Raw genomic sequence first — 24,812 nt, 5'->3', positions numbered from 1 at the left:
TTGTATAATTGCCAGGAAATAAGGCCATTTCACATGTTTTGCTCTGACTGTGTGCACCCAAGATTGGGGTTAAAGTAGAGATCTGGGAAAGAAGCAATTATTTAGGAAATAATTTTTCTCTAAACCCAGGAAGAACACCTTCAGGATTGAAAGAAAAATACTACTTGTAGCAGTTTGAATAGAAATCCTTCCTTAGATCTTTTTCATCATAGGAACTACAGTGAAGGTTAAGCCTGAGTTTTGAATAAAAAGGATCTCACAGACTGCCTCAATCTTTGGAACAACACAACATTCAGGTGCATATAAGAGGGGAGAAAGATAGCCATGGGGGATTGCTCACTGTAGAAATTAGAGAAAGGCACAGGGGGCTTCTTGCTGAAATCATAGTCTTCGTAATCAGAATCAGAGTCTTCATGGGCTGCTGAAGGGGTCACGCCTGTTTATGGAAGAGAGAACAGAAACAATTGTCTGAGGAAATCAGCAGAGTTTAGAAAAGGCAGCACCTAATATACTCTGCTATGGTGTAAGACTGGAGTCATGATTTCAAAACAAATCTTCATTATACAGGTATACAGGTATACAGGTATACAAATAGCTAAAAAAATATTTGTAAACCGCTTGGAGAGGGCTGAAAGCCCTATGAATTGGTATATAAGTCTAATAAATAAATAAATAAATAAATAAATAGCCCTCGACTTACGACCATAATTGAGCCTAAAATTTATGTTGCTAAGCGAAACATTTCTTAAGTGAATTTCCCCCCATTTTACAACCTTTCTTGGCATGGTTGTTAAGCGAATCACTGCAGTTGTTAAGTTAATCACAGGGTTGTTAAGTGAATCTGACTTCCCCATTGACTTTACTTGTCACAAGGGAGATTACATGACCATGGGACACCGCAACCGTCATAAATATGAGTCAGTTGCCAAGTGTCTAAATTTTGATCATGTGACTATGGGGATGCTGTAACGGTCATAAGTGTGAAAAACAGCCATAAGGCACTTTTTTTTCCAGTGCCACTGTAATATGTAATTACCAAATATGACCATGGATAGTAACAAGACCTCCCCCCCCCCCCGACGTGCTCATAAAACTAATTCATTTGAAGGAATTTATCAATATTATGAAACATGGATTTTAAAAAAACTCTAAAAAGCTAGTTGGATTATCAAGGATTTTCTTTTTAGTGTTAAGCAGTTTTACAATTTTTATGATCGCTGGAGGGGATTTTATATATGTTTATTGTTATTGATTGTTTTATCAGATGCTGTTTGAATTCACATCAAAGGGTGTCATTTAACACTTTGTGTTTACTATTGTATTATGTGCTGTCATAGACGGATGTGTCAGGACAATGCAAGTATACATTTGATATGAGCTAAATATCCAGAGGTTTTACGTATCTCTCCTATTTTTTTTCCTTCTTAGCATTTTTCCTGAAGATGCCGGGTGCACGTTTTCGGATCAACCAAGTGTTGGTTCATTGATTGTGACAGGAATTGACCAACTTGCATCGCCTGAGTGTGATATTATCTCTGATAATATGTTGAAACAAAAGGAGACTTGTGGCATATTAACATTTAATCCTACTGAATCCAGTGAAACTCAGTAGATACCAAAGCACATATTTTCATGAACATTTCTTGTTCATTTTTTTGTCCACCAGTAATTTCAGGAGGTTATTTTGGCCATTAGCTATGCCTGTACTAGTGCTACAATCACAAGAATATCCTCAAAATCATTCTAAATTATGCATATGCACAGCTATGCATGTGTGCCTCTGAGATAGTTTCGGTTCCTGGGGAGCACCTGGGCAAATCCCTGCAGTTTTCTTGGCAATATTTCACAATAGGTTTGCTTTTGCCTGCTTCCTAGGGCTGAGAGAGAGACAGAATGGTCCCCCAGTTGGCGTTGTGCCTAAGGCAGCACTAAAACTCACAGTCTCCCAGCTTCTAGGCTGGTGCCTTAACAATTACACTAAACCGGATCTCATTCTGCATGATATAACACTGCAATATTCATTTAACAGTTTAGCCATGTTTTAATAGATGTTTGTGAGTCTCCTAGAGTCACAGTATGAGATAGGTAAACATATAAGTCCTGTAAATAAACAAATGGAATTGTTGGTTAATATTTATGTAATTGAGGTTGATTAAGAAAAGTTCACAGAACTTGCCTACATGAATTTGCTGTTGGGTAAATATTTTTTGACATGCCATTGAATTTATATTTGGTCTCAGTTGTTTTGCTTGTATTAATGATTTTATTCCTTATATATTTCCTCTATTTATAAAAAAATTCTCCTTGGATACAGCATTGAAAATAGATGATTAAAAGGATCTTATGTTTTTATATTTGCTCTCCAGAATCATGTTGCCTACGTTAGATAGCCATATCAGTGCTTCAAACAAACAGCATACTGATTTTAATAACAATTTAATCTGTGTAATTTTAATGTTTTAATTATTTTTTACTTGTTTTATAACTTGCAAGTCACCCAGAGACACCTTGCGAAGGGAAATGGGCAGCATACAAATTTAAGAAGTAAAATAAAAATTGATCTTTTGTATTGTTTCCCCCCACCACAAACATGCATAAAGCCAAGTATTCTAACAGAAAAGAACATTAAGCATTCTTTGAATTTAACATGCATGAGTTTTCAGTTTTTGCAGATGATGATGCCTGGAGTTGAGGATAGAGCTGAACAGTGGAGATTTTCTACCCAGACAAATGCTAACTTAAAAGGACAGATTTTCCCTAAGAATCACAAAAGTTGTTGGTTGGCTTGTTTGGCTGCTGGTGTCCTACAGCTCACTATGGATGACCAGGTCTGATGAAATTCTAGCCTAATTGATCAGAGCCAGAAAAAAACTACTTGTTTATAGCAAACAGAAGGAAAAAAGTGAGAAGAAAGATAGTAAAGATAAGGCAGGCAGGCAGCAGGCAAGAGCTTTTGATACCTTCTGTTTTGTGGACGCTCAAGGAGACATCCCCTCCAGTGGTTAACTTCTGCACCATGTGATTCATCAGGACAGGGGCTGATACTGGAGCAGAAGATATAACACAATCTGCAAATAAAATGCTCACTATATAAGATCACTGGGAAAAGCCCCCCCCCCCATGTCTCTTCTTTTACCCACAGCTTTTCTTGGTATCTGAGGACCCATCCGTAGTAAGATCATATTCATTACATACATCTGTCACAGATCTATGTATTCCACTCCGACTGTGCTTGCTACTTCACTATCTGCCTGATTCCATTGAAAAGCACATGACAAGAGACGCCAGACACTAGTAGGCTGAAGGTGATTACAGCTAAGCAGCACCTTGACTTTGATTTCCAACTGGAGCTTTGGAGCAGAAATGGAGCACCTGACTGCTTGCAACATGCTGAAGAAGCTGCGGCCCTTCCTGGAATATTAGGGCTATGTCACCTGGCTGCTTTAAGGTGGTCTGCATGGGTGCCTTTACACTCCCATAAGATCTAAAGCATCGTTTGGCAATTAAATCCAAAGTGTTGCACAACCTTAAGCAGTACTGCATTTTTTTTAAAAAAACTCTTTTATCTCTGTCTTCCAATACAAATAAATCTGATTGTGCAGATATGATAAACTGGGTAATGTAAAGGACCCTGAGAACTAGCGGCTGCATTAAGTAGATCTGTAGAAAGGCTCTCAGCCTCTTGGCTAATCAAACCATATGCACTTTCTTTCAGCAGATTGAAATTTCCATTCTAGCCTAATGGAGGTTTTCAGAAATGGCACACCTAACAAAAGCTCTGAGCTTATGCTGTTGCTTGTTAGCTGTAGGAATTCTTAGCAGGGAGCCTTCACAATTATTTTGTTTCTGCAAAAAGGGAATTGGTCTGGTGTTTCAAATCACAGTTTACCCCAGCTTATTTAGCCCTCTACATAAGATGGCATTAAAAAAACCATCCCACCGTAGCTCTGACCACATTTTAATATGTTGCTCTCTCCTTGCTTTTTAATCATAATATTAATATTTTAATTGGTTTGTTTTTATATTACTGTTCCATAGGAGTCTTTTTTTCTTGTAAGACATCCAGAATTATATTTTGTGAGATGTGCAGCCATATAAATGTGACGAATGATTGAATGAATAAACAAAATATTTCTTCTAAGCCGTTTCCTCCCCAGCACTTGTGATCCCCACTACACAAAATGTACCATTTTTCTTCTGTCTTTTCAGCAGAAGGATAATAATAATCACAATGCTCAGAAAAAGGAGAAACCCCAGAATGATGCAGGTGGTCTGCAGGTTCCGATCTGGTGATGTTGGTTTCAGGTCTTCAGGAGTTGTCAAAGCTGCAAATGGAACATTTGATAGAAATGAGAAAATGGAAGAAAAAAACTGCTTTCTGAAGCCATTTACAGGTAGTCCTTGACTCACGACCATAACTGAGCCCACAATTTATGTTGCTATGTGAGACATTATTTAAGTGAGCTTTGCCCCATTTTTATGACTTTTCTTGCCTCAGTTGTTAAGTGGATCACTGCAGTTGATAGGTTAGTAAGCTGGTTGTTAAGTGAATGTTGCTTCCCCATTGACTTTGCTTGTAGGTAAAGCACATGACCACGGAGATGCTGCAATGGCCAAAAGTGCTCTTAATGGTCATAAGCAAGGGGGGGTTCCAGCAGTCACTACTGCCAGCTCTCTCGTGGCTGCTCTGCGCGTGCATGTGCTTGATGTGTGTCCTGCGCACATGCACAGTACAATAAAATTTGTTCTGTGCATGTGCAGAAGCAAAAACCAAGATAGGCGCCACCCAGAGAACCGCTTTGGGGGCGTGGCAGGCCTGGGTTGCTGCCGATTCCAGTGACCCAGGCTGCGAAACCACTAGCAGTTTGGCCAAATCAGTCCGAACCGGTAAGAACCCACCACTGGCCATAAGTCATTTTTTTCAGTGTCGTTGTAATTTCAAACAGTCACTAAAAGAACTATTGTAAGTCAAGGACTACCTGTATGTGTGTGCATGACAGGGGAGATTGGTGCAAATCTCTCTTCCAAAAATATTGTTTTATTTTTCTACTTCAGTCCCAGGGTGCTTTAAAAAGTATTTAAAAGGTCTTTGGGTGATGTTTTGAAGCTTGCAAGTTATCCAAGGATGCTGAGGTGACAGCATCTTTCAATGCATACCTTCTCTATCATAGCATAGCATAGAATTAGCATTTACAGCCCTCTCTAAGCAGTTTACAGAGTCAGCCTATTGCCCCCAACAATCTGGGTCCTCATTTTACCTACCTCGAAAGGATGGAAGGCTGAGTCAACCTTGAGCCTGGTGGGATTTGAACTGCCAAGTTGAAGGCAGCTGGCAGTCAGCAGAATGCAGTACTGTATTCTACTCATAACATTCCTGATCTGAAAATAGTTAGTGGCAATACTTTCATATATATTTTCCTTTGTAATTTAGCTGGAGCATGGGAAGATAGGGACTGCCAGTTGTCAGAATTCAGACCGAGGAAGCAAATTCAAGTCCACTCTTAGCTATGGAAACTTTCTGGGTGTGGGTAGCTGAGCCATTCACTGCTTTTAGCAAAAACCAATGACACAGGTATTTTACTGCAGAGAAAAATGAGGGGAGATTCTGTAGGTAATCAGTCTTGGAAGAGACAGGATAAATATTTTTTGCTTGTTTTCTTTGTACTTCACCTTTATTACAAATTTAAATCATTTTTACAAATGATTTAACACACTTGACTTCTCCTTTTTTTTTCACAACAACAACCCTGTGAGGTGAGTTGGGCTAAAAAGAGAGTGACTGGCACAAGATCACCCGGCTGACTTTGATGGTTAAAGTGGGACTTGAACTCATGGTGTCCCATTTTGTAGCCTGTTGCCTTAATCACTAGACCAAACCGGATCTTTTTTTACTTTATTTTCTATTTACCGGTAATATAATAAAACTATTATTCCCTTTCATCTCATATCTAAGGTTAGTGTAAGTCAGTGTTACTCTTCAATCATGAGAATTTCTCCAAATATTTCCTGCATCTAAAAAGAAAAACTGAAAACAATTTCTTTACCATCAGATTAAATGAGAAACCAGGGAACAGAAAATCCAGAAGGAATCTCTAGTACAGTGTCAAAAAATGCTGTGGGACTGCTTTTATTATAATAACATACCCAACCAACCAAGCACACAAACCAATATCACCTTGAAGATAATTAAGTAACAACATCACTTTGAAGATATAGATTAAGAATGGGGTTGGGTAAGGGATGCTTTGAGAGAAGTCTATTCAAGAAGTAGCAATAACTTTTATTTGAAAAAGAATATGGAACACTATAGAAAAACCAGCAAATTATTAAAGAACATTGATTTCATCAGGACATCCTGAAAGTACCCATGAATAAGACCAGACAATTTCATAATTATTCACAAGTATTTCCACCTGCGGCACCCACAGAAAGCCATGATGAGACCAACATGGTAGGCACACAATGAAATCATATGCACCGTGACACATCTGCATTGTGATATCTGATGCAAGTATGCTAAACAGTGGCATTTGTATGTTCTCGTGCATGGACCATCATATGCTTTGCCTGCAAACTATGCTGAAAACACTTTCAACAACTAGAAACAGACAAGCCAAACCACAGCAGCCAAAGAGACGCAAGGTGTTTATCCCACTCGTTTCTCAGTTTATCTTGGCTTAGAAAGGTGTCTATTACAACTGAAATGCTACATGGGAGGCTAACACAAGATCAAAAGGTCACGTTCTCCTAGACTGTTGGGCAATATGTAACCCATACTGTAAGTTCATTTTTGTTCCTCCAAAATTGTTCATTTCTATTTTATCTTACATTGCGCTTGTTTGGACATGGATTAATGAAAACTATATGGTAGAAAAAATAACATTAAAAAGAACATAGGTTGAACAGTTTCTCCTTATTCACTTATTGCATTAATATAAATACCTTTAGCCAGATATTCAGCTGCTGCCTTCAGATGAATATATGAATTATACAATCAGATATATGATTGTTAGCCACTCAGAGTTACCCTGAGTAAGATGGGCGGCCAATATATTTTACAGACAAACAAACAAATGAGTTTTAGCTTTCCTCAACTTTGAAGCTCCCGATTGGGCTCTTCTCTTTTCCCCTATCCTTTGTTTTTTCATATGTATTTTTTCTTTGGGAGAAATGCCTTTTTCAGTTGCCCTTCTCTTTCCAGGACTCTTATAACCAAAGCTGCTCAGTTAGTGGCAGCCAAGGATTACCCTAACTATCTGATTCTCTGTCTTCATGGGTGTTTAACCAATCAGAGGTGAGGTTTTGCTTTCTTTCAAAATGCATCAGTGAAACATAACTTCTAGAGAATGTTTCCACCCATAAGTTCTGAGACTATGGGTTGTGACCCCATGAGAAATAAACAAATTAGAGCCATGGGTCACAATTAGATTTGAACAGAGTGGGAGGTCAACATTTTTAGTTATTATTATTGATTATTGAATAATTTTAATTATTGAAACTAAAATGGCATATTTATTTCTTGTTTAACCTTAAGATCAATTAAATGAATACAGGTGGTCTTCAAGTGAGGACCACAACTGAGCCTAAAGTTTATGTTGCTAAGTGAAACATTTGTTAAGTGAGTTTTGCCCCATTTTATGACTTTTCTTGCCACAGTTGTTAAGTGAATCATTGCATTTGTTAAGCTAGTAGTATGGTTGTTAAGAAAATCTGGATTCCCTCATTGACTTTGCTTGTCAGAAGATTGCCAAAGCTGATCACATAACCCCAGGATACTGCAACCTTTATAAAGATGAACAGTTGCTAAGAATCGGAATTGTCATCATGTAACCATGGGGATGCTGCAATGGTTGTGTGACAAACGGCCATAAGCCACTTTTTTCAGTCCTATTGTAACTTTGAACCATAGCTAAATAAACTGTTGTAAGCTGAGGACTACCTGTATATTGATTTAGGGAGTTGTACACATGCATTTATTATTCTAGGGATCATTGTAATGCAAATTTTATGAACTACTGATTCAGTCTACTGCCAAATGTCAGTCAGATTGGAATTTTGCTTCTGGCTGTTTATACCACTAAGATGAATTGGGACTAAGCCAAAAGATATAGTTGAGAAAGAGAAGAATAAAAAACACTGCTCAAATTGAATTAACATGTAGTAAGCTCTTAGTAAGCAGACAATCTACAAGGACTTTCTTTAAGCAATTACATGGTGTGCAGATGAAGTACTTTAAAGAGATTTTACTTACTGAGACTAGGTAGATGGGAGACTGAAGTCACAGTTTCTCTTTCTGTTGAATCTGTAGGCGTCTGGTTAGCCAGTGAGCCTGAAATTATAAAAGGATACAAAAAAATTAAAAAACAAAATCATTTAACACCGAAGAAGTGAATCAATGTCAGGTTTTTATTGAAATTTTTACAATGAGCATAAAAACTAACACAAACGAATAACAGGTAAAGACAGACAAGCAGAAAAAAGAAAAAAGTCAAAATGCAGAAAGAAAGAAATAGAAAGCAGAATTTTCTGCAGCAAATAGAAGTACAGATTATCTCTTACTCCCAATTACTTTCTTTCTGAAAAGAAAGTTCACTCTTTCCTATTATTCAAGTTTGTTTTTTTAATCCACAAATCATAAGTGATCTTTTTTCATTTTTATTCAAAAAGTCTATAAGGGGTAAGAAATGTAGCCATGGTTTACTTTCTTTAATCAAATAAGTTAATTTGGCGGTCTCCACAAGTTCCATCATCTTCACCAACTAGTTTCAAATTTAGATCAATAAGGATATGTTGAGACTTAGCTTGCCAAGACTGTATATTCTAAGATAAAAATGTGTGCATGAATAAGAAGCAGAATTCTCCTGAGGAAAGCAAACCTTAACCCCAGCCCATATCTCAGAGACTCAGAATTACAGAGCGTGCATGGGTTTTGCATCATGAACATTGTTGTAAGATCAGAATCAATAGATCAGAATCAATAAAGGAATGAAGCACATCAGAGATATGGAAGAAAACAACCTTTCCAATCAAAGCCAGCTGAAACCTCCTGCAGATCACAATAGCTAATAGGATAGCAGGTTTCTCACTTTCCAAACAAGCTACATTGGCTAACCTGTCACACAGTTAGGACATCTGCAGATGGTGATGGTAAGACAGTTGCCAAGTGGCATCTCAAGTGCCCTTTCCAGAAAAACCAAACAGCTTCATGGTATGAGTTATATACTGTAGCCCCCCACCCCAAATCATAATTATCCTCCTACAGCACTGATAAGCAAGCAGCCAGAAGAGAATGCATTGATGCCTCTGCCATTTAACTTAATCCTTGCCATTTGCCCTTATTTTATCTATCTGCTTCTATTAATCTTCCCTGCTTTTGTGTTCTTCTCTTTTCCTTTTCTTTTAAGGGCACAGCCACCCGTCCCCTGTTTCCCTATGCCTTTAATTCTGCTAACCTGAAGTGTGGAAACAAAGAGCAAGAATGAGCATGGATACTCACAGGTTCTGCAGTGGCAAAAAATAAAATAAAATTTAAAAACACCCCGCTTCATATTATAGGTAAAGAAAATTATTTACCTGTAGTCCTCCAGCCTGATTACTTCACATTTTATTCATCTGACTGTCTACCAAAAAATGCTGTCAGTTCCTCTGAGGGCTTAAGAACTGTCAGGCCACCTTTCCTCTTGAAAGGCCTGCTAGAATGGCTGCAGCCTAAGTGCCAAGTAGTGGGATGAACAGGAATGATGCCACAGGGACACAAAGCCAATACGCAGAACAATGCATGTATTGTGTGAAAAGATACCTTAAGTGCAGGATGAACAATATTACTGTTAGCAAGAGACACAGTTGATTGAATCGCCATTATCCCCAAATGCTCAACACATGCCTCAGCTTGTATCACTTAATAAATATCAGCTTGCATCAATGCAAGTAGAATGCCAAAGATCTGTCTTAGGTTTTGTGATGTATTTGGATAAATAAAGCAACCTGGGGACATTTATCAAATTCGCAGATGACACAGAACTAAGTGACTAACAGTACAAAATGCAGAATCAAAGACAGAATTCAAAACAATTCTGACAGATGGAACTCTGGGCCCAAAGCTATCCAGATGAAATTCAAGAGAGAAATGTAGAGTTCTACAACCTGAATAATAAAATATCACAACCATAAGGCCAGCAAGGATACAATAAATGTAAAAGGAATGTAATTTTCCTGGAGGCTTACACGATCCTTTTCAGTCAGGGTTGAAACCTGAGCATGGAAAGTTGGGAACTGAACCCACATTGCCACTCTTGCAGGTTACTGATGAGGAGGTTTTAAAAGGGGGAGAGTGATCCTGTGCTGCCTTTAATACCATTGACTATAGTATCCATCTCTGTGATCAGTTGAGGTGGAGGGGAACTAGATAAGCTGCAGAGCTCTTCTAATGGGTGTAGAGACTTGGAGGGATGACCTTGAAGCAAATATCCAGAAACCATCACATAAACAAACAAACAAAAAGACAGAAGCATTCTTTATGTCCTGGGAAGGGAGAGAGTATTTAGAGGAGGCTTACTACTCCCCAATTCACTTGAGCAGTGGTCTCCAACCTTGGCAACTTTAAGACCTGTGGACTTTAACTCCCAGAGTTCCTCAGCCAGCTTTGCTGGCTGAGGAACTCTGGGAGTTGAAGTCCACAAGTCTAAAAGTTGCCAAGGTTGGAAACCACTGCACTAGAGTATGTGGAAAGGGAGAAAAAACACAATCAGACTCTCAAGATTTTGTTACTATAGCCTATCTTGATAAAAAAATAGTTTTAATTTTCCTATGGTGTTACTTTCATACCCTGGTTTAACTTGAAATGGGCTAGTAATGAGATGCCGCAGGCTCTCTCCTATTTTATGTAACATAAAACCACTGGAAAAGTTGTTCAAGTATTTAGAGTAAGATATTGCAGTGACCATAGAGACGATCTTGGAGAAACTAAGCTGAGATGATGGTTGCAAGAACATGTTTCCTGAGAAAAAGAGAAAGCGTGAGAAAGAAACTGAGACTGACTACTCACTAATTCACTAGTATGAAAGGGAGGGAGAGGAAAACTCATTCAGGGTTTCAAGATTCTGTTGCTATAATCTATCTCAATAAAGTCTAGTTCCAGTCATTCGTGGAGTCTTTTTTTTCTGTCCTAACTTACCTCAGAGATATCATCAATATGCAGATGATACTCAGTGTTACATTTGTACTTCAGAATGTGTGGGTGATGCAATAAAAGTCTTGACCAGTGTCTGGAGGCTGTATTGGTCTTGATGCAGAGAAACAAGTTAGTAAGATAAGGCAGTTATGGCTTCAGAAGCAGGGAGACAGGGTGCCATCTTTTGCTCTGGACAAAGATTTGTGGTGAAATATCACTGCTTAAAATGGCAATGTGGTGTTTGGCTGTATCTAATAGCAGCATGGTGTACACGGTCTTAAGAAGTAATTATTTACTTCTATTCTGCACTGGTCAGGCTGCAGGCAGTTTGCCAAGTCCAGTTTTAATGTTACATTTTAAGAAGGATTTGAAGAATCTGGAAACCAAATTTTACAAGTAGTGGCCCAAAGACCAATATATTTTTAGTCTTGAGAAGAGTATACTGAAAGAAGACATGCTAGTCTAGATATTTATTTATTTAGAAAATTTATATGGCCACTGAACTCGTTCATGCTGGCTTATAAAAATAAAAACTAATTTAAAACCTGAAGTATTAAATCAAGCAGAGGACAGATCAGATGCATCTCCTATTGCTTTAGAAAGCAAGATTAAAAGCATTACAAAGGAAACTGAAGATTTTGCCTAAGTATTAAAGGAAACCTCCAGATAATAAAATGTATACAGCACTACTTCAGAAAACGAAGGTTTTTCTTCAGTGGACAATCTACTATTTTCCCCCAATGATTAAAACAAAGTCACAAAACCATTTTGTAATAATTCATATCAAACCTGGCACAAATCTTCCTCTAATTTTTAATTAAAATAGCTACAAATCTAATTTAAATACTCTTCTGACTGCTAGTTGGTGTTCATGGACATACTCTGTTAGTCTTCTGCCTGCTTGTCCTATTTAGTGTCTGTTTGTCCTTTGACTCTAACTTATAGATGGCTCCTGTTTTTTATTTTAGGGCTACTGGGTCTTTTGGTTTACAAGGTATTTTGGAAGCTTTAGGTAGTGTGCTATACTAAGCTGTATGTCTGTTGGTTGATGAGATGATTTTGACATATGACAGTGTTATCCTTTTCATAGCTTGCATTGACTGTGTCGTAATGGGTTGATTGGTCAGGCATTTTTTGATAAAGTTGTATGTGTATCCATTTTGTTGGAAGATGTTGTATTGATGGTCTGTTTTACTTTTTCTGGTGGTCTGGGTTGCTCCAGTGAGTTTGTGTTCATCGAATAAAGTTCTTACACAGCTCCTCTTGCAGGAGGTTGAATTGTTACTTTGACAGTGAAGCACTTTGTTAGTGTGGGTGAATTTTTGATAGAGATCTGTTTCTAATTTTCTGCCATTTCCTGTGTTGATGAGGACATCCAGTAAGGGAATGTGTTGTTTTCTTCTTCCCTCGTGAATTTAATCCTTTGAAGACCATGCTGATTGTTTCATGTGTCTTCTCTAATTATTCCTTTTTTTATTACTACAAAGGTGTCATCTATATACTGGATCCATACTTTGGGTTATATGTGTGGGAATGCTATAGTTTCTAAACTGCATTACTGTCTCTGCTATGAGTCCTGAGAGTGTGAGCCCAAGGGTGATCCTCTAATTTATTGCTGTACTTGTCTATCAAACTGAAAATAGCTAGTGAGGCAAAAGTTGATGAGATCTATGATTCTGGGTTTTTCAATCTTAGTATATTTGGTTAGATTGGATACATTGTGTAGTACTGCTGCCATAGATTATTTTGCTAGTTCTGGGTCTATGGATGTAGAGAGTGATGTAACATTGAATGACAGTATAATCTCATCTTCTCCTATTATTAGGTCTATGTCTTTTCTGAAGACACTTTAGTGGGGAATTGATATCAATGCTTATCTCCTGGTTGTCATGGCAGAGAATCTTCTTTGTCTCCAGCAAGTCTCTCCATAGAGCTGCACCCACATCTAATTCAAAGCCACTATCTTTCCTCTTTAGGCCTTCTACAGTATTTGAATCTTTGAAGAAGTGAATGTGAGGCTCCTTTGATGACCCATCTCTGTTGAGAGTATCTTCAGACAAATCTCTGAAAAGGATTTTACCTATGGGTTAAGATGACATCAGTACACGATGGCTTATTGATAAAGTAGTGCAGTTTGACCTCTAGGGATAGTCCTGGATTTACCTTGGTTTAGGAACCTACATCCTCCCTTTTGCAATTCATGGAACAGGCAAATTCTGTATAGTGCATGCAGTCTCACAGATACAAAGATTCTGATCCATGAAAGGCTTTAAAAGTGATAGCCAGCAGCTTAAATTGCACACAATAGCATGTTGATAATTAGCGCAGCTCCTGTAAAGCAGTTATGTAGAGGCAATGAGTCAAACTGGTTACAACCTGGATTGATGCATTTTGGGCCAGCTGAAGTTTTTACCTGTAGATGGTCTTCAAGGACAATTCCATGGATAATGAATTTTTCCAATTATCCATTATCCAATTCCATGGATAATGAATTTCTTCATGTAGTTAAATAATTTGGAGATGAGGGTAGAGCCCTCAGGAACCCACAATACAGAGCCTCTACACTTGACTCTCATCCATCCATGAGTGCAGTGGTTCCCAACCTGTAGTTGGCAGACCCCAGGGGGCCATGAAGGAGTGAAGAAATATTATGATTTAAATCTTGAGTCTTTGTGGTCCATGGCCACAAAAGGTATTTTAAAGGGGGGTCTGTGGTGAAGAAAAGATTGAGAACCACTGCACTAATGCAAGTAATGAAACCAACTGCTCAGGGAAGAAAGGAATCCATGTAGAACAGTGCTCCCCACACTTATCCCCCCGTAGGCAATCCAAAAGAATATTATGACATATGGTATTGGATGTTGTGCAGAGGGTGGGGAGGGTTACACTTCTCCTATCCTGTCCTGCCATAGGTCACCAACATAAGCAATCAGTGCTAACAATAGATACAAACTCAAGGTTAACTGCTCTAAACTTGATTGTAGAAAATATGACTTCAGCAACAGAATGGTCAACCCTTGGAATGCTCTACCTGACTCTGTTGTTACATCCTCAAACCCCCACAGCTTCAACTTCAAACTGTCTACCGTGGACCTCATCCCATTCCTAAGAGGTCCATAAAGGGGGCGTGCATAAGCACACTAGTGTGCCTACCATCCAGTGGTGGGTTTCAAACGTTTTTAGAACCTCTTCTATAGGTGTGGTCTGCTTTGTTGAAGTGGCTTGCCAGCCATGTGACTGGGTGGGAGTGGCTTGCCGGTCATGTGACCGGGTGGGCATGGCCAACTTGTAAAATGTGATGAGACTCACTTAACAACGCTCTTGCTTAGCAACCAAAATCTTGGCTCAAAAACTCTGGCATTTGAAGCACGCAAGTCTTAAAGCTGTCAAGTTACAAGACCCTTGCACCACTAACCCTTTAGAAAAAAACTCAGGGGTGTTCAAACTTGACAGTTCTAAGACTTGACACTGTAGATTTCTGGAACCTCTTCTATAGAAGAGGTTAGAACTGGCAGGAACCCACCCCTGCTACCATCCTTGTCCTATTGTCCTCATTTATTTGTACTTATTTCCTTTTATTGTCTGTAAACATTATCCATGTTTATACTTATACCGGTTATCTTGTACATGTTTGACAAACCAAATAAAATAAATAAATAAAATAAATAAATCTGGGTCCCATATCCAGGCCTGAACCCCAATGAATTAATTAATTAATTAATTAAACATCAACACAAACAACAGAAATTTAGTTAAGTTCCATTCACAAACCTAAACAAATCACACCGGCAACTTCTTTGTGTCCACAATCATGGCTCCTCTTGGACAGACAGTCCCATAGATATAATTCGTGCCCTGAGCATTTCACGTCATACATATGGGTGGGTCCTGTCCCATTTTGGAAATGAGTGCGACTGAGAGGCTGAGAGGCTGAACCACAACCAAGCTGCCGACACACAACTTCAGCATTAGCAAGGTCCCAGTTGTCACCACATACTGTGCCCCAGATGCCCATAACTTCCAACTCGACTCTGCCTGAACAGTTGCTTCCTCCATCCATCAGACGTAATTTTGGAATTTCTGCAAAATAAGAAGTTGAGATATTAAAGACAATCAGAAGTTGTGCAACTTGAATTGCAATGTAATAGTCTTAACAATGTCAATCAAAAAACCCATAGTGCAGCTATTCTGATTTTCCTTTTCTTTGACAGATTTTTGGAGACGGGGAAGGATGGAAGAGCTGCGGGATCGTTAGAAAGTTTCACCTGGAACCATCTCATACTCTTGTGAAATATATAATATTTTGAGGATTTCTGAAATAAATGGATAAATGCCTAAGAACAGAAAACTTATTTAGGGATCTGTGGACTTTTTTCCCCACTGCTATTTGAAACTATCAATCCTTGAGATAGTGTAGAACAACACAGGCATGACATTTGCTGTCCCATTTATTGATCTCTGTTCTGCCTGTACCACTTTTGTTTCATGTCGCTGTCAGTCATCTGCCTTCCCACTAAGGCAATAGAGCACAAAGCCTAATATATTTCATACATTCTTGATGGTGTAGGACTAAGGGAGGAAAACACAATGTTAGTAACAATACAGCTAAGGAGAGTTTAAGTATGCCCCACTCATGAGCTGGGGACAAGATGGAGGCTCTATCGTAACAAGAACATGTTGCAAGGGTATATGTGCCACAGTTAGGTACAAGTGGAAGAAAGCTCTAAATGACTATTGAGAAAAGATAGATTATCTTTATTCCACTTCATATTATCTTATAAGCCTTCAATGCAGGATGAATGATCCATAAGAGACTTTCCTTTCCTATTTGTAGGCAACTATTGGATAGTGATAGTTCCATTTATGCAATGATGTACTACTGCCCGCCCCAGTAGTAATAGTATGGCACTAAATTTATCCCGCTCAACAACATAAGTTTAATATTCATTAATCAAGAGCAACATCTGCACATAATAGCAGAATGAAGTGAGTATCTGATGATAAGCAGTTGACTTTTTGATTGCTCTATCATGTACCAAAGTTCCTGCTAATAAAAAAACCTACTCATTAGAAAAAAAAATTATTTAAAGTTGACTCTATTGCAGGGTTTCTCGTCCTTGGCATCTTTAAGATGTGTGGACTTTAAGTCCCAGAATTTCCCAGCCAACACAAGTTACACATCTTAAAAAGTTGCCAAGGTGGAAAAAAAATCGCTCAATTTTTTTTTAAAAGACCAGAGAGTGTAGAGAATGTGAAATGCTGCAGCCCATTGTTTCTCTTTCAGGTATCATCATCCACTTCATTCTGTGCTGATTGTGTCAGCCATCTTAAGTACAAAGAAATCAATCGCTTTAACCGCACAGGGGGATCCATCTAAAATATGTTCTGATAGCAGCAGAATCCAATTGTCGAGAAATCTCTCCAACCTGAATTTTAGGTGAGAGACATTCTTGTGATAATGTAGCGCAGAGGATGGCAAAATGTCTTGAGGATTTGCGAGGGTTTTGTCCCCTGTTCCACTTAAGAGCAATATGCAGAAGCATACTTTCTACATTTCTAAAGAAGTAAACAATTGTTTAAATGCTTAAAAAATGCTTTCCCTTACATTAGATGGCACATTGAGCACAAAGCAGCAAGTGACGATCAATTTTGCTTTCCACCAGAGTTTTTAATAACTAAACACTTATGAAACTACTGTGGAGAAAAGGCATATGTATGTGGGAATTGTATATTATGATTCACTGCCCTTCTATCACACATACACAGACTTCAGTTAGATTGACCAAATGAATGCTCCCAGGTGGATTAACTATTAGGGAGTTCACAATACAGGTAGTCCTTGATTTACAACAGTTCGCTTAGTGATCGTTCAAAGTTACAACAGCACTGAAAAAAAGTGACTTATGACCGTTTTTCACACGACCATTGTCACATCCACATGATTAAAATGGAGACACTCATATTTACAACGGTTGCAATGTCCTGGGCTCATGTGATCGCTTTTTACCACCTTCTGATGAGCAAAGTCAATGGGGAAACCAGTATCAGTTAACTGTGTTACTAAGTTAACAACTGAAGTGATTCACTTAACAACTGAGGCAAAAAGGTCATAAAATGGAGCAAAACTCACTTAACAAATGTCTCACTTAGCAATAGAAACTTTGGACTCAATTATGGTCATAGGTCAAGGACTATCTCTATCCCAAAATGGAAACTGCCAAGAACCATCCCAGCTTAGGCTGTGGTAGAAATCCCCAGCACCACCCAATGGGTCCCCCAAAAAGGTCACTAAAAAAGAAATAAGAATCACTCTCCCTCCCCACCCTGCCCCAGTCCTTTCATCGGTGAGGTTGGGTACACACAAACTACCACCCACACAGCTTCCTGCCTCTTTGATAAAAATGTCACTGAGGTGAGTGTGCATGGAGCTCAGGTAACCTCAAATACCACTGCTGAGGTAGACGCCTCTGCCTGGGAAGAATCCCAGTGGGGCACTTAGCTATTTTTGTCCAGCAGATTCCCAAGTACACACCGAGCACTACTGCACAATTGAAAATGGGGACTGCATTCCTGGAAAACACCAGCATAATTTCAAACAGGAAAGCAAATTATATTCTTTGACAACCAGGAACAGATGAGATGGATGTAGTGAAAATTGGTCAGCCTCTCCCCCATCTGATCTCTATGCACATAGATTTTGGAAAATAATGACAGGGCCACGTGGACTTCTAAATCAATGATACATTATCGTATTTTTGGAACGCTATTGTTCTGAGGAGTCTATCTTCCATCAATGGTCAGAATAAAGCAGTCAGACGAAGGAGATGACTGAGAGATCCGTGCATCTCATTCTGTCCCCCTGAAGAAGCTTATCTCTCTAGTGATGACAGTGGTGTTTGAGACATTAAAACTTGGAATGTAAGAGAAAAAGAAGCAGAGAAAATGCAGAGTGGATAAGAAGTTCTTTTGGACCCGGAGAAGAATAAACAAGAAACAAACAGCAGAGGAGATAGAATTGAAAATGAAGTGATAAATGATTTGGGATGAAGCTGAACTAAAAGAATGCCAGAAGGAGTCTTTTAAAGATTTGAATGTGAATTATAGACACATAAGTCTGCACTACCAGCTTGCTTTGGCATGAGCCTGGTCCACTGGCCATTTCTCAAGGAAAGGACTGCATGATGTTGTCTCCTTTCTTCATCTCCAGGCCACCAGAAAAGCAACCTCTGCACATCATTTCCTGCTACACACCTAAGTAGTGTTTTTAACTTGTGTCAGTCCAAGCATTTTTCATTTTAGCAAAGACAAACCTCTGCATTCTGTTTCGTTGTTGAGTATAGTGATAGGAGCAATCACTAGTCACTGCCATACATGGCCATATTATTTTTACAAGTTCACCAATGAGAAGGTGTAAAGCGTTGCTTTTTCTTTGATAAGTTCAGTAATGGAACAGTGAAAGAGAAGTTTTTCCTCCCCCCCACCATCCTCTTTCTCCTCCTCCTCTTCCTCCTTGCTGAACTGGAAAATGTTCTGCTACTTTTCCCTTCTGACTCTAGTGATAGGAAAAAATGATAAAACTGTAATGTTTTCCTCTTTCCCCATTGGGGAGATACTGATGGGAAAAAGTCAGCTATAAGGGAGAATCAATGGAGAAGGTTCACTCAAAAGAAATGATGTATTTTCAAGGAATCCCCTACAGAAATGAAAGTGATTCAAACTTGTTTTCCTGACACAGATGGGAAAGATAAAGAAATACAGGGAGGTCCATTAATCAGGGCTTATGGTAAATCCAGCTGGGAAAGTGCATCAGACTATCATCTTGGCCAAAACAAAGAAAATTCAGAAAGGCATTTCTTAAACCTGCTTCATTTCCAGTCATCTTATGCATGGAAGCTGAACAGCTTTAAGGCTTCAGTACACAAAAGCCATAGCAATAAAGTAAGGAAAGGGAGGTCATAAACGTTGTGGGGACGTTGAAAACTGGTAAATATGCAAATATAAGGTAGTGTAATTTGAACTATATTATAATCCATAAGTGATTTGCTTATGGAATGGCTGAGCAACTATCAGTAGTAGTATTGCACAAAGGTTGCATCTATGCCTATTAGCCTGGAGTTACAGGTATTCCTCGACTTATGACTACAACTGAGCCTACAAATTCTGTTGCTAAGTGAGACATTGTTATGTGAGTTTTGCCCCATTTTATGACCTTTCTTGCCTCAGTCATTAATTGAACCACTGCAATTGTTAACTTAGTAACAACTTAGTTAAAGTAATAATATGGTTGTTAAATGAATCTGGCTTCCCCATTACTTGTCAGAAAGTTACAAAAGTTGATCCCTTGACCCCAGGACAATGCAACAGTCATAAAAATGAATCCGTTACCAAGTGTCCAAATTTTGATCATGTGACTAAGGATGCTGCAATAGTTGTAGGTGTGAAAAATGATAAGCCACCGTTTTCAGTGCCATTGTAATTTTGAACGGTCATTAAACCAACTGTTGCAAGTCGAGGACAACCTGTACTACTTCCTTACACAAAGGGGAAAGTAGTAGGAAGAATAAATGTAATAAAACAAGAAAAGACACGGTCAGGAATACATAAGTAATGGATAAATATTGACGGAATAAAAAAAACTGAACAGTCGATATGAAAGACATGTTGAGGTACTTTGGTCATTTAGAGCAGGGGATCTCCAAACTTGGCAACTTTAAGACTTGTGGACTTCAACTCTCATGGTTGGCTGGCTAAGGAATTCTGGGAGATGAAGTCCACAAGTCTTCAAATTACATTTCTATAAATGTAATGAGTAAATGTACTCACTTACAGAAATGAGTAAGGGATTAAATCACCAAATATATGAAAAAAGAATGAATGGGTCACGAGGAAGGGGAGACTGAAGAAAAATGACTTAATAAATGGGCTCCCTTTGCGAGCGAATAGCAAGGGGTATAAAAACATCAGAGGACCAACAAAGTCACTTTTTGAGTGATTCTACAACAATTGAAGCCTTGCCCAAAGAAGCTGCTTACTCAACACATTTGGTTGTTTTGTTGCTAGGCAACCTCCTTATTTCTTCCTCCAATTATTAAAATCAAAAGCTTTATACAAATATCTGGTGCTGATTTTTTTTTTTGCCTTCCTTTCATTGCTCCAATCTTAATAAATTCATTTTTAACTCTATTATATTTAATCATATAGTAATATAGAGGGTTATTGAGGTTGGGGGAGGATGGAATGCAAATCTCTGAAACAGAATAACAGAGTTGGAAGGGAACTTAGAGGTCTTCTAGTCTGATAGGAATATAGGAAACCTATATTATTTCAGACAAATGTTGTCCAATCTCTTCTTAAAAACCTCCAGTGTTGGAGCATCCACAACTTCTGGAGGTAAGTTGTTCCACTGATTAATTATTCTAACAAATAAAAAGCAATTGCTTAATATTAAATTACAAATTAAAATTCATATCCACAACTCCAGTTCACTCCAATTTGATGAGTCATTTCTTTTCTCCATTTCCAGGGGATTGGAGTGACTGGTGGAGCAGAATAAAAGTGAGACCCTTTCTGTTCTTCCCATCCTATTTTTTTCCTCCCTCTCCTGCCATAGAAAGCAATCTTGTGAACAAAATTAATTGCTGGTTTGAGAAGGGAAAAAAGATAAGAATCAGATTAAGACCATTTCCTTATTAGTATATTGCAGCATCATCTATCCTTTTCAATGTCAAAATAATTGAAATAACGAAGGCTTTCAACCAACTCCGCGTTAGTTGGTTGAAATTGTAAAACAGTATAAATTGCTAGTGAGGAACTGGCCTAAGACATCATTCAAAAGAGTTCATAAACGTAGAGTTTTACAATGTGCAACTTAAATAAGGAAATTACTTGCTAGTTGATCCTGTCATGTGCATCTCCAAAGAGTTGAGTGAACCATGTCATCATACCCTCAAAAATCTATCTGGATGGTTCACAAAGAACTCAGTAATAATGGAGGAACATAGCGGGGTTGTAGCAGTATGTGGTCCAAAGCATCAACTGGCCACAATGAATGTAGAAAACAGATGCAGCTTTGATCACACATCTTCACTATTTTGACTCTACCCTATAGACAACCTGATACCATGGATAGAAATAGGCACGTGAGACATTCCTTATTTTTACATTCTTTGCATCAGGGCTCCAGACCTGCTAGGTAATATTTGTCCTCTCATCCTTAAAGCAAAACACATGGTAGGTTTAAAAATGTTACTTCCTAAATAGAGTTTTCCCTCCTGTGTTTTTACCTGGTTCTGCAGTTGTGGTGCTGCTGCTGGTATTTCTGAGAGCAGGAAGTTTGCTCGGCTTGGACTGGACTGAAATTAAAACATAATTTAAAATGAAATATCATTAATATGTCACCACCGAAAACCACTTCCATCCTTAACTTAAAATGATAGAACAGCCATAAATAATCTGAAAGAAAGCTGCTGTATCTAATTTAGAACTCATTCAAATTTGAGAAACAATATTTGATACGTTGTGAGTAATAAACACTTTTTTAAAAACTCAATCTTATGGTTGGAATGTTTTTGAAAGCTTTTTCTAGTTGCTGGTACTATTTGTTCAATATGGATCAAATTGGTCTTATACGCATCAAAGCTTTCAATTCCTCTAGCATTCAATCTGAATGAAAAAATATGAGAGGCTAGCAATTATGTTTGTGAGAAAATAGTTTAATGGACTCACAAGAATTATTCTTTCCAACTACTATGTTTCCCAGAAAATAAGACAGGGTCTTCTTTTCTTTTGACCCCTGAAATAAGCCCTTAGCCTTATTTTTGGGGAGAACTTATTATTTTTGAGGTGCAGGAGGCAACGAGCATGGTCACCTCATGGCTGCTGCTATGTTACAATATTTTTGGGGAGGGATTATTTTGGGGAGAGGGATTATTTTAGCACATGCGCTCAAAGGCCTGATTGGTCTTATTATCCAGGGAGGGCTTATTTTGGGGAAAACAAGTTATAAATCCAGAGTTTGTGAACAGGGAAATGGGTGGCATATAAGTACATTAAATATAAATGTATTAATTTAATTTAATAAATAAATCACAAACATTAAGCATTTAATAGAGATACTTTGTAGAGTGAATTGGGTAGCATATTAATTTAATAAATAAATAATAAAAACTACAAAACAACATAAGAATGTATAAAAATATAGCAATTAAAATGGTAACAATTATTGTCATTTTCCCACCAATAAATATTTTAACCTGTTCCAAGTTAAATTCTGGTTCATGTCACTAGAAGGCAAAATCACAAAACTGTCTCTCATTTTCTTTGGTCAGGCGATGCAGGGGAATTCACTGGAGAAAGCAATTATGTTTGGAAGAGTTAGCGGTAAAAGAAAACCAGACCATCAAAGAACACGGTGGCTGAACACCGTCAAAGCAGTCACCAGCCAGAGCACAGAACAACTCAAAGAAGTAGTGCAAGATCGGAAGATGTGGAGAGACCTGGCCCATAGAATTGCCAAGAGTTAAACATGACTGAATGGATATCATCATCATCATCATCATCATCATCATCATCATCATCATCATCATCATCTATTTTCATGAAATAGTGCTCACTGTAAAAATGAAACTGCAGAAGTTCACATTTGTTTTAAACATTTTCTAGTTCCGATTTTTATTCCAGTTTACCTGCTGTTCAGAACCAAATATATTTTGAAAATGAAGTGCCAATCTATTATGAGAGAGTACTAAATAATTAAATACTGCATTTAATTAAGTAGTCAGTAATTCCTGCAACCTTACTCCAGAATAAATGTATTCATCATTATGTCATCTTTTCTGCAAATGGCTCAGAGTGGAATCTCTTTAAAAATGACCAAATCAACTGACCTTCTGTGTGACTCCAAGCAGTGCCCCAATAACACCTATTAAGCAGAGCTTAATGAAATTATTTTTAGAGTATACTGGTTATTCTCTGCCATTTGATACCCCTGTTCCATTCAGCCCATTATCAACGGCATTCCACAAAAAGAATACTGTATCTGTTTTGTGGATTAGATGTACATCATTCAGAATTGCACTTTTTTGAAATGGGTGGGTGGGTGGGAGGGTGGGTGGATGGATGGATGGATGGATGGATGGATGGATGGATGGATGGATGGATGGATAGATAGATAGATAGATAGATAGATAGATAGATAGATAGATAGATAGGTAGATAGGTAGGTAGATAAATAGTTAGATAATCATCTCCAGGCAACATGGATAAATAAGTTAATGAAAGATGGATGGGTAAAAAATGCACGATCCAACTGGGTGCTTGGCAAAGTTATTCTTCTCTATTTTTTCCTATCAGCAAAGAAAGAGAATTTGCTTTAGATAGGTAGATATCTATTTCAAAGGAGAAATTGGACTTCTTGTAATTCTGCATTATAGCCTCCTTGGCTCCCCACATTTCCATTAGATTCCAAGACAAGCCCCAGGAGGAAATTCATTCAAGTAGGCTGTTTAGTAGTGAGATTACTATTAGTGCTAAAGGGGAAATCTCATTTTGAGGAACAATGGAGATTTTTTCTTATTATTATTTCAGGTAAATCACGGCAGGTTTTAGCTTCTATTTTCCTGTACCAACCTCTTCCTCCCCTTTACTATTCAGATGCTATCGTTCTTTATTAACAACAAAGCCGATCCCAGTGGGAGATCATTCTGAAATTTTTGCAGTGTTAGCATCTCAACTCCAACTAAGTATATGCATGATCTGAAATTAATTTAAATGACTGACATGACCTGAATGGCATTTCTACAGAGTATGTAAATATGCATGCATTGTGGAAAGTGGATTTTGTGAAAATTAGTTCTGATGTTGTCAGGGAGAGTGAGAGCAAATCTGACCATTGCAAAACCAGATAGAAATAGGTCACCTCACTCAAAAGAGGAGGCCAAGTCGTCTGCTATTTAGGGCAGGGATAAAATGAAACTCAAGAAAGTTTCAACATTCTTATTATAATTAAGTTGGACAGCTGAAATTCATAGAATGGTGGCTTTCCAATTTTTTTAAAATAAGTATTACTCATTCTAGGTTCTTTTTGAATTTTTTTTTTGTCACCTTGCCTGCATGATTCCAGTGACTGGGAGAGAACTAACTGTCAGCCAATTCGGTGTAGTGTTGAAAGTGCTGGCCTAGAAATCAGAAGACTGTGAATTCTACTTCTTTCTTAGGCAGGAAAACCATCTAGGTGACTTTGGTCCAGTCACTCTTTCCCAGCCCAACTGTCAGGTACAGATAACCAGATCCACATGTATTAGCGTATAAATTAGCTACTGTATTGTTCAATGTCTATTTCACTGCAATCTTTTCAGGCTGGCAATTTGCCTCTGGGAAAAACTAGATAAGGTTCAATAACATTCAAGAGGGGGCAGATCTTGCCTTCTTGCAAATAGCAATTCCAGACAGAACCTGCTTGATTCCTCCTCCTGTCTGGCACAGGCTCTTTAAGAGATGGGCCTGAGGACAGGGTCAAACACCACCATCTATCTGGAGTCCCTACGTCCCCTAAAGGTATGTATGTCCAGTCCCTCTTGAAGTCCATTGACTCTTATCTGCCGCACAATTTGCTTTTCCCATTAGAAGATCAGATTCTTGTATA

The 24,812-nt window shown here is 38.2% G+C and overlaps 1 protein-coding gene across 1 annotated transcript in view; it reads right to left on the bottom strand.

The window, feature by feature from the left end:
* Nucleotides 1-24,812, bottom strand: part of CD6 (CD6 molecule) — a 47,719-nt gene that overhangs the window by 5,658 nt on the left and 17,249 nt on the right. Inside the window, exons 3-8 of the mRNA XM_032212474.1 lie at nucleotides 21,454-21,522; nucleotides 14,942-15,250; nucleotides 8,252-8,329; nucleotides 4,188-4,325; nucleotides 2,961-3,068; nucleotides 341-436 (exon numbers count right to left, since the gene is read on the bottom strand). Of these exons, the coding sequence (XP_032068365.1) occupies nucleotides 341-436; nucleotides 2,961-3,068; nucleotides 4,188-4,325; nucleotides 8,252-8,329; nucleotides 14,942-15,250; nucleotides 21,454-21,522 (798 nt within the window). The remainder of the gene's footprint in view (nucleotides 1-340; nucleotides 437-2,960; nucleotides 3,069-4,187; nucleotides 4,326-8,251; nucleotides 8,330-14,941; nucleotides 15,251-21,453; nucleotides 21,523-24,812) is intronic.

This window comes from Thamnophis elegans, chromosome 1, assembly GCF_009769535.1.
Source record: "Thamnophis elegans isolate rThaEle1 chromosome 1, rThaEle1.pri, whole genome shotgun sequence".
Lineage (NCBI taxonomy): Eukaryota > Metazoa > Chordata > Lepidosauria > Squamata > Colubridae > Thamnophis > Thamnophis elegans.
This window is presented reverse-complemented; position numbering and strand designations above follow the sequence as displayed.